The sequence below is a fragment of the Protobothrops mucrosquamatus genome, unplaced genomic scaffold, assembly GCF_001527695.2.
Source record: "Protobothrops mucrosquamatus isolate PMUCROS unplaced genomic scaffold, P.Mucros_1.0 scaffold4207, whole genome shotgun sequence".
Taxonomy (NCBI): Eukaryota; Metazoa; Chordata; class Lepidosauria; order Squamata; family Viperidae; genus Protobothrops; species Protobothrops mucrosquamatus.
Window position 1 is genome coordinate 33,686 of NW_015390130.1, and position 10,931 is coordinate 44,616.

Consider the following 10,931-nt stretch of genomic DNA (forward strand, 5'->3'; position numbering starts at 1 on the left):
TGGTTATTCCAGCTCGCAGGACTGGCCTAGGGTAATTTTTAGAGGGGTTTTAATCAATAATTTTAAATTGGACAATTCTCTAATATTCTTTTTAATTAATTTTAAATCCGTATTGTTATTTGTGTATTTTAATTGATTGTCCGCCGCCCTGAGTCCTACGGGAGAAGGGCGGGATATAAATCTAAATAATAAATAAATATGTTTTAGCCTCCAGTCCCCTGATCATCTTTGTTGTCCTTCTCTGTACTCTTTCTAGAGTTTCAACATCTTTTTTTACAGCGAGGTGACCAAAACTGGATGCAGTATTCCAAGTGTGGTCTTACCAAGGCATTGTAAAGTGGTATTAACACTTCACGTGATCTTGATTCTATCCCTCTGTTAATGCAGCCTAGCACTGTGTTGGCCTTTTTGGCAGCTGCAGCACATTGCTGGCTCATATTTAAGTGATTGTCCACTAGGACTCCGAGATCCCTCTCACAGTTACTACTGTTGAGCAAGGTACCCCCTATACTATACCTGTACATTTGGTTTTTCTTGCCTAAATGTAGAACCTTGCTTTTTTCACCACTGAATTTCATTTTGTTAGATGATGCTCAGTGTTCAAGTCTGTCTATTTATGACGGTTGTGCTGTGACGGGGACATGGGCTCGCCATTTGTGACCTTCCCCGCTGACATGTGACAAGCAAAGTCAATGGGGGAAGTTGGATTCCATGTCAATGACAGCACGGTTTACGTAACGACCAGTGATTCGATTAAACAATCGGGGGGGGGGGAAGGATCATATAATAGGATGAAGCTCCCTTTTAACAACTGCCTGGCTTAGCAAAGGAAGTTCTGGTCATTAAGTCAAGGACTAAATGTGCATGCCAGTTGCCAAGTGTCCGAATTTTGATCGTGTGACGGTTGCTCAGCGAGATATTTGTTTTGCTCCATTTTATGACTTTTCTTGTCACGTTCGTTAACCGAATCAATGCAGTTAGAATAGGATAAGGGAGTTGGAAGGGACCTTGGCGGTCTTCTAGTCCAACCCCCTGCTCAGGCAGGAAACCCTATACCAGCGGTAGGCAACCTTGGCTCTTTTATGACTCGTGGACTTCAACTCCCAGAATCCCTCAGCCAGCATGGCTCAGCTTGGAAACCTCTCCCTTTCCCCTCAGCGTGGCTGGCTCAGGAATTCTGGGAGTTGAAGTCTACGAGTCAATAAAAGAGCCATGTTTGAAGACCCCTCAGTTAAAGGAACATATGAAAGCATAATTAATGTTAATTAATGTAGACTTTATTAGTTTAGAGCAGGGGTAGGCAACCTTGGCTCTTTTATGACTCGTGGACTTCAACTCCCAGAATTCCTGAGCCAGCATGACTAAGCATGGAAACCTCTCCCTGTCCTCTCAGCGTGGCTGGCTCAGGAATTCTGGGAGTTGAAGTCCACGAGTCATAAAAGAGCCAAGATTGCCTACCCCTGCCCTATACCATTGTTAAATTGTTATTAAATTAGTATGGTTGTTAAGTGAGTCTGGCTTCCCCCCTTGACTTTACTTGTCAGAAAAGGGGATCGCATGACACCGGGACGCGGCGACCATCGTAAATGTGAAGCACCTTTCAAGCATCTGAATATATAATCACGTGAACATGGGGGCGGTGCAACGGTCGTTAAGTGAGAAAATGGTCCTAAGTCACCTTTTTTCAGTACCGTTGTAACTGTGAACGGTCACTAAATGAATGGTTGTAAATCAAGGACTGCCTGTATTCGCTTCTCCACCGGAATGGCAACAGAAGAACAGCAGCTACAACACGTTGGATTTCCTTTTCAGCCTGGAGAAAGCCAAAAGACCCCCCCAGGCAGCTTGACTGGCGCATCAAAAATCCACCCAAAGAGTTTTATTTCCCCCACACTGTTTTTTTTTTTTTAATTTGGAATTAGAAAAAAAAAAAAAAATTCTGGTCACGGTGTGACCTACAGAGTTTGCATATTTCCTTTTGTCAAACTTAAGTTTCTTTTTTTTCTCCCTCTTATGCCCCACCCGGGTGTTGTTGTTTTTTCCTGTTTAAGGCCAATAGTGTCTTCTGATTTTCGTCATATTTTCATTTCTCCCCCAAAACCCTGCCTTCTTCAGAAGAAAAAAAAGAAAAAGAAAAATGAAAAACCGGGTTATGTCGCTCCGCTAGGTTGTGTTTCTTTTTCCTTTTTTTTTTCACTTGTTACGTTGTGTGCCCCGTCACGCACAGATAGGGCAACCTGGATGTGGGGGAGGAGTGGGGGAGAAGAGATGGAGCTGGGGAGGGGTGTGTGTCTTAACTCGCATCTTCGCCTTTCTCGTTTACACGCACTCTTGTGTGGACAAACACTCAAATACACACACACACACTCTCTCTCACTCGAGAAATCACAGTTTAAAACCTGGGAAGGATGATGAGGACTAGTCACCGGAAGGGGAGTCAAAGAGAACCTCTGCCTCTTGGGCCAAGAGTTGCATATTTCCACACACACACACACACACACAGTTCAAAGCAAGTGGAAGGAAGACACGGGGAAGGGAAGAAAGAGGGAGCGAGGGGGGGGGGAAGGAGATGGGAAACAGCTGAAAATGGAGGAGGAAGAGAGAAAAAAATATTAAAAACATTCCCAGACTCCAGACGGACGTGAAAAAAGGGAGGAGGAAGAGGAGGAGGAGGAAGGCTGATAGTTGCCAAAGTTTCTCAGTGCTACCTGCTTCTAAAGTGGGACTTCCACCCACGCCAAGCCAGAATCTTGTTCCTAGGTCTTCACACACACGCTTTCTCCTCGCAACGATGCTTCTTCCGGTTTTGCTCCTTCCCAGCTCCAAATTCACTAACAGGGCCAGGAAAACAAGCCAAGATTTAAGCCGCTCCTGGCATCCGAAAGCAGGCGGCGGTGGTTTGGGTGGGCGAGGAGGAACTGTGCTTCAACCTCAGCAAGTCCGAACCCCCAAAAACCTCCAACTCTTCCAGGAGATCTGGATGCATGCCCACGCTCAGCACCCCGGGAGGAGAAGGAACCGGCTAAGAAAAGTTTGGGGCCTTACTCCTTTCTTGGAACCGAGAGGCGGAAGCGGGGTCTAGCTAGGAGTTTTAATGCCCTGAAATCTGGCAAATGGAGAGGAGGGGGGGGGGAAACCCCACAAGCTGCACGTGGCTCCTTTACATACGTGTGCTTACAACCTGGCCTACTTTTGGCTCCATGAGAAGAAAGGAACTGGAGGGAGGCTATGGCTTTTTTTTTGATCGGTTAATGGTTTTGCAGAGTCACAGAGAGGAGTGCAGGCGAGGAGGAGGAGGAGGAGGAGGAGGAAGAAGAGGAGACAGTCTTGGACAGCAAGAGGCAGCTGGCGGCAGGAAGCTGAGGGTGCCACGGAGCCCCCCCCCTGCCCTACGAGGCCTTGCCCGGAGAGCCAGCCATGGTGGTGGTCCCTGACCTCAAAACTTCTTAGGGCCCCAAACCGATGCCTGCTTAGGGACCACGCCGGTGCCAAAAATGGGGAACTCTTCGGCGCTGCTCACGTCGGGGGCCTGAAACGAAAAAGAGGAGAGTTGAGTTCAGAGCGTGTGTGCTTTCTTTCGGTACCCCAAAATGAAAGGGGACGCTTCGGATGATCTGCACTACATAATGGACCGTGGGGGATGCTGCAACAGTCGTAAGTGTGAAAAAGGGTCATAAAGTCACCTTTTTCATTGCCGTTGTAACTTCGAACGGTTACTAAGCGAACTGCTGAAAGTCGAGGACCACCTGTAATGTAGCCCATCTGCCTATCCTGGGTCTTTGGGAAGGACTCAATAGGAGGATTAAAAATGCCAAATTCAATCTATAAACACCTGGCTACTGTGGGATCAACCACAAATAATTTGGAACTAGGGCAGGAGGGATAGGTAACCTTGGCTCTTTTATGACTCGTGGACTTCAACTCCCAGAATTCCTGAGCCAGCCATGCTGAGGGGAAAGGGAGAGGTTTCCAAGCTGAGCCATGCTGGCTCAGGAATTCTGGGAGTTGAAGTCCACGAGTCATAAAAGAGCCAAGGTGGCCTACTCCCGAACTAGGGAGATGGATCTCTTGAGTCCTCCAACTCTTTATCAAGATCTGCTCAACTGGTCAAGCTAAGGAGCTACCCGTGAAGGAGGGACCCCAGGCGGTGTTGTGTGGCCAACCTTGTTCCCAGAAGCGTTCCAGGGAGCGTCACGCACTACAAAGCCCTTGGCAGGGCCCCGAGGCTCCTCTTCCAAGCGGGAGGGGGGCTTCATATATGCAGCCATGGTTTCCGTTTCCACCACATCCATCATCTGCAACGAGACAGCTGTCCGTTAAAGAGCCAGAAAAGACACCGTTGATGTATTCAAAGATTCCTGGCCTGTGGACGGTAACTCCCCAATTTTTGTTTTGCTGTGAGATGGGCAGCTATATAAACTTGGTAGGTAGATATAGATATATAGATAGATAAAGATGATAAATAAACAATAGAGGATAGATAATAGATCATAGGTTGAGTTAATATAAATTAATGATAAATAGAAACATATATAGATAATAGATTGATAGATAATATAGATGACAGATGATTCATAGGTGATAGCTAGATAGAAGATAGCTAGATAGCTAGATTATCATCTATAGGGAGATGAGATAGATAGATAGATAGAGAGAGAGAGAGAGAGAGAGGGAGAGAGAGGATGATTAGGTAGATAGGTAGGTAGATCATAGAGAGGTAGATGATTAGATAGATAGATAGATAGATAGATAGATAGATAGATAGATAGATAGATAGATAGATAGATAGATAGATAGATAGATATAGACAGACAGACAGACAGAGACAGACAGATGATAGAGATAGGGAGATGATATAGACAGACAGACAGAGATAGACAGATGATAGAGATAGGGAGATGATATAGATAGATATAGACAGACAGACAGACAGAGACAGACAGATGATAGAGATAGGGAGATGATATAGATAGATAGATAGACAGACAGACAGATAGACAGAAACAGACAGACAGAGATAGGGAGATTAGATAGATAGATAGATAGATAGATTAGATAGATAGATAGATAGATAGATAGATAGATAGATAGATAGATGATAGGTAGGTAGGTAGGTAGGTAGGTAGATGATAGATAGAGATAGGGAGATGAGATAGATAGACAGACAGACAGACAGAGATAGGGAGATTAGATAGATAGATAGATAGATAGATAGATAGATAGATAGATAGATAGATAGAGATAGGGAGATGAGATAGATAGCTAGCTAGATCAGTGGTTCTCAACCTTTTTAATGCCGCGACCCCAACCGGTCGTAAGTCGAGCACTAAACTGGTCGTAAGTCGAGGACTAAACCGATCGTAAGTCGAGGACTTTCCCTGCCCAGGAGTGCCGCGCATGCCTGGTTCCGCCCCCTGCGCCGGCCGAAGCGTAGCTGGCAAGCGGCAGAGACAGAGCAGGCCGACCACCAGCTGGCCCAGCCCAAGGGAGGTAAGGCACCCGCCGGAAAAGGGGGAAAAATGGCGGACAAAAAAAATGGCGGACATCCTTGCTTGGCGACCCCCATGAAATGGTTGATCGACCCCAAATGGGGTCCCGACCCACAGGTTGAGAACCACTGAGATAGATAGATAGATAGGTAGGTAGGTAGGTAGGTAGGTAGGTAGGTAGGTAGGTAGGTAGATAGACAGACAGACAGACAGACAGACAGACAGACAGACAGAGATAGGGAGATTAGATAGATAGATAGATAGATAGATAGATAGATAGAGAGAGAGAGAGAGAGAGAGAGAGAGAGAGAGAGAGATAGGGAGATGAGATAGATAGATAGATAGATAGATAGATAGATAGATAGATAGATAGATAGATAGATAGATAGATAGATAGATAGATAGATAGATAGATAGATAGATAGATATACAAGTAGACAGACAGAGAGATATGCGGGAGAGGGAGGGAGAGAGAGAGGCAGAGATATAGGGAGATATGTGTGTGTGTGTATGTGTGAGAGAGAGAGAGAGAGGGAGAGAGAGGGGGAGATGAGAGAGAGAGATTTTATTTGTGGAATGGGAAAGTCATGCCTGTTCTTGCCCTCTAAAAGAAAACCAGCACAGAGGTTTTCTTCAAAAGAACCAGACAGCTGCTTTTGGAGTCCACCACTAGAGTCGGAAATACATCACAACTGTCACGTCACAAGAGATTGTGAGGCTGAGTGCTTTGTAAACAACAAACCTTCAGACTGATTCATGCTGGTTATTATATGGCCACTTCATTGCCTTGCCCTGCAGGCAGCTGGCACCACGTCCTCCTTCCTGCTCTTGCTTGAAGAGGGCATTCGAGGCGCAAAGAACAGGCATCTCATTTCCTTTGGGTACTGGGTTTTGGGGATGCGTGCCCAGAATATGCAATTACTACTTTCACACCACACAACTGGATTACCGAAACCCTGCCAGGGTCAAAGATCTCACCACCCACTCAAGCGTTAAAACTTATGAAACAGGTTGGAGCTGTGGAACAGGCCAAGCTGTTTGCAAAACCCAGATTACCCAAGCTTACTCTTTTGTTCAAATGCACCTGCTGATCAGGTCATTAACTTGTGGAAGCTCCAATTAATGATTCTACCTGCAACTACTGTATTTCCCTGAAAATAAGACTGGGTCTTACATTAATTTTTGCTCCAAAAGACGCATTCGGTCTTATTTTGGGGCAAATACGGTACTAAATGTGTCAGTCTGGCTGACGATCTTAAATGGGTCTTATTTTGGGGGGCTAGGGCTTATATTACGAGCATCTTGAAAAAAAATCACGCTAGGGCTTATTTTCCAGTTAGGTCTTATTTGGGGGGAAATACGGTAGTGGCAAAAGAGGAAAAGCAGCTAGCCCCGTGGTGGCGAACCTATGGCATGGGTGCCACAGGTGGCACGCAGAGCCCTCTCTGTGGGCACGCGCGCCGTCGCCCCAGTCCTAGGCCTTCAGCTGGGTTTTATAAAACCTTTTCGCTTTAGGCCTCTGCCGTCGTGTGCAAAAAAAACAAAAAAAAGGTTCAATCAATGTCAACTTTTCGCGGGGAAAAAGAAATGTCGCAAAGTTGGAATTGATTGATTGAACTTTTTAGTCCCACCCAGCCTGCCGTTAGCACCGCAGCTACGCCCACCCAATGGGCCACACCCACCCAATGGGCCACGCCCACCTGGCACCCGACTATACATAAGTGGGTTTTGGGTTGCAGTTTGGGCACTCGGTCTCTAAAAGGTTCGCCATCACTGAGCTAGCCCAGTGGTTCTTAACCTGGGCGATATCGCCCCCCAAGGGGGCGATTTCGTTTTTCAGGGGGGCGATGGAACAAAAAGGGGCGACGCAGGGGCGAAGGAACGAAAAGGGGGCGATATGGGGGCGACGGAGCGAGAAGTTTTGGGGACACTTGAGACTTTTTCGTACAGTGAATCGCTGCATATCTGTCGTACAAAAACATCAGATCGCTCGCTATTAGTGGATTGAATTGTGTTTTCAAATGTTCCTCCAGCTCCACATGTACAGAACGGCGTACATATGTGAATGCGCATCGCTTATCTTCATGTGCGTTGCGCAGCAGCCTCTACCCTTTTTATATTTCTTTTTGCGTCTTAAATTTCACTTGTAATTCAGTCATTAAATGTTACTGTTTTTCTTTTCGGGCATTTCACTTTCTTGCAACTGAATTTTGTTTTCAGTGGTCATTACATGTAAGTGTCTTGAATAAATAAGATAATAATGAAATACACGTATCACGAAGTTTGGGAATAAAGTGCCGGGTGGCACCGGAAGATTTTTCACACAGTTGAGATATGGGAAAAAGACTGGAAATAAATGATTTGCATCGATATGTCCTGTTGACAATTTTAAAGAAAACAAAAAAAAAAGTGTTTGCATAAATTGAAGAATTATTTCCTATGTTGTGATTGAGAGGTTATGTTGGGGGAGGGGGGGCGATGACAACTTCCTCATTGGCTCAAGGGGGCGATTCGTTCAAAAAGGTTAAGAACCACTGAGCTAGCCAATAATAACCAATGTAATTTTAACTGTCTTGTGGAATTGGTTTCTTGTCTCGGCCTACGCTGGTGAGGCGGGGACACAGAGCCCGCAACCTTGGGAAAAGTTTTTCATTGGGAATCTGGTCTCAAAAAGTGTCCCCCAGCGGCTGTACAGCTGATGAGAAAATAGATGTAGATCCCTTCTACTCTGTTCATTCAACCGTTTTCTAATCAGTTTCCCCATCTCTCTCTCTCTCACACACACACCCCCCCCCCCAAAACCCATGCAAATTCCCTCTCACATATTCCTCTTCCAGGTTAAGCATGTGGTCAATGGCATCGTCCACGTTCTCAGGCAGCCCCGTCACGGTGACTCTGTCCGGGTCACTGGAACCCGGCTGCGGGAAGCGGATATCCACCTGCCGAGAAGAAAAAGCTCTTCTGAAACAAGGTGACCCCCTTACCTGATCTTGGCTGGTCTCCAAAAGTTGACTTGAGAAAATCCCAGAGCTTTAAAACCCCAAACCGGGCACTTAAAATAAGAGCCAGTCACATTTGTCCCAAACAAACGCACAAAGCCGAGCTCCATCCGAAGATGATGTTACTTTTTAGCAAGGCGAGTTGATTTTCCTTTCCACCCATAACAACAACAACAAAAAAACTCTGGCTACCATTTCATTCAGCCATTCCTTCTGGTAAGCAAGACGGTTTGTTAAGGGAACCGGGCCCCGTTTCCCGGCCTTTCTTGCCACAGTTGTTAAGCGAATCACTGCAGTTGTTAAGTTAGAAAGAGAATCTGGCTTCCCCTCCATTGACTTTGCTTGTCAGAAGGTTGCACGTGACCGCGGGACACAGCAACCGTCATAAGTATGAGTCAGTTGCCAAGCGTCTGAATTTCGATCACGTGACCATGAGGAGGCTGCAATGGTCGTACGTGTGAAAAACCGTCATAGGTCTGTGCCATTGTAATTTTGAACGGTCATTAAATGAGCTGTTGTTAAGTCGAGGACAACCTATAGTAGATGGACCATCTATAGTAGATGGACAGAGCAGAAATGGAGATGGGGCACCACGGATTTGTGGCTTCTTTCCCAGAATTCCCTGGGAGGGGAAAGCCCCCTGCGCTGTCTCCCACCTGGCCCTAAAGCCTCCGAGACCCCTACCCGGAATTCCTCCATGAGCTTGCGGATAGCTTTGCCTCTCCCACCGATGATGCGGGCATGGACTCTGTGATCCAGGCGGACATCTTCGCTGACCATCTCCTCAAGATCCGCCACGATTTTCAAGATGGCATCTCGGGCAGCCTCGGTGTTTTTCTTATAGCCGGTGATCGTGATGAGGTCCTTAGAGGAGGCAGAGTGGGCATGAAAGCAGCAAGAAAGAGAAATCATTTTCTTGTATGTCTAGTCCAGGGGTAGGCAACCTTGGTTCTTTTATGACTCGTGGACTTCAAATCCCAGAATTCCTGAGCCAGCACAGTTGGCTCAGGAATTCTGGGAGTTGAAGTCCACGAGTCATAAAAGAGCCAAGGTTGCCTACCCCTGGTCTAGTCTAATGAAGAGAAGGACTAGGGGTGACATGATAGCCATGTTCCAATATCTCAAGGGCTGTCACAAAGAAGAGGGAGTTAAGCTATTCTCCAAAGCATCTGAAGGCAGGACAAGAAGCAACGGATGGAAACTAATCAAGGAGAGAAGCAACCTAGAACTAAGGAGAAATTTCCTGACAGTCAGAACAATTAATTTGTGGAACAACCTGCCTCCAGAAGTTGTGAATGCTCCAACACTGGAAGTTTTTAAGAAGAGATTGGACAACCATTTGTCTGAAATGGTATAGGGTTTCCTGCCTGAGCAGGGGGTTGATCTAGAAGACCTCCAAGATCCCTTCCAACTCTGCTATTCTATTCTATTCTATTCTATTCTATTCTATTCTATTCTATTCTATTCTATTTTATTCTACTCTACTCTACTCTACTCTACTCTACTCTACTCTACTCTACTCTACTCTACTCTACTCTATTCTATTCTATTCTATTCTATTCTATTCAGGGGTCTCAGCCCTTGGCAAGCTCCCGTTTTATCCTTATGTATTTTATATCAATCAAGCCAGGAAACTGAGTAGTCCCATTTGGAGTTAGCAGTTCGGCAAGGGAGGGGGAGGGGGCTAAGCAATCTTTGCTTTCTGTGGGAAACGCGAGCCGCCTCATTGGAATACCAGCTAGGTATTTTTCGGCTACTCCGAGATCACACACTCAAAGAGGGAAGAGACCCCCCCACCTGATGCTCATCCCCTTTGTCGGGGAACTGGACAGTGACATCGTGGTCCTTGCGGATCTGGGAAATGACAGCCCCCTTTTTGCCGATGATCTTGGGATGGTACTTGGGCTCCACGCTCGCCGTCAGCTTGAACCCTCGCAGGGCCTGGAGAGGAGAGGAAATCAGCAAGTTTGGGGGGGGGGACCAGCAGGCGGGGAAGCTGCCACTCTTTGTGGGAGACCCAGGGCAAGTTCTGACTTGAAGTTCCCTGATCTCTTTTTGGTAATCATAAGAGACATTTCATGTTCGCTACAGAGGAAATCAGAAGCAGCTTCTACTTCTTTTTAGTCTTTCTTATCGTGCTTTCCTTCCTTCCTTCCTTCCTTCCTTCCTTCCTTCCTTCCTTCTTCCCTCCCTCATTCCGATTCATCCTTCACTCCCTCCCTCCACTTGGTATTAATTTGCACTCGTTTTTATGTCTTCTTTAAAACTTTTTTTTTTTTTTAAACAAAGGGAAGTACCCGATCTTCTTGCTCAGCCTGCAGCTCTCTGACCCTGTCCAGGAGGCCGGCCTTGGCTCGCTCCACGTTGGGGACCAAGCCAGTGACCTTGATGATATCGGACTGCTGCTCTGGCTGCGGTACGGAGATAGTCACCTGCAGGGTGG

The 10,931-nt window shown here is 46.4% G+C and overlaps 1 protein-coding gene across 1 annotated transcript in view; it reads right to left on the bottom strand.

The window, feature by feature from the left end:
- Positions 1 to 3,324: 3,324 nt before the first annotated feature.
- LOC107298700 (vigilin-like) overlaps positions 3,325 to 10,931 on the bottom strand; it is a 46,636-nt gene continuing 39,029 nt past the window's right edge. Inside the window, exons 17-22 of the mRNA XM_015828076.1 lie at positions 10,786 to 10,920; positions 10,286 to 10,429; positions 9,173 to 9,352; positions 8,312 to 8,428; positions 4,164 to 4,295; positions 3,325 to 3,529 (exon numbers count right to left, since the gene is read on the bottom strand). Of these exons, the coding sequence (XP_015683562.1) occupies positions 3,437 to 3,529; positions 4,164 to 4,295; positions 8,312 to 8,428; positions 9,173 to 9,352; positions 10,286 to 10,429; positions 10,786 to 10,920 (801 nt within the window). The 3' untranslated portion in view covers positions 3,325 to 3,436. The remainder of the gene's footprint in view (positions 3,530 to 4,163; positions 4,296 to 8,311; positions 8,429 to 9,172; positions 9,353 to 10,285; positions 10,430 to 10,785; positions 10,921 to 10,931) is intronic.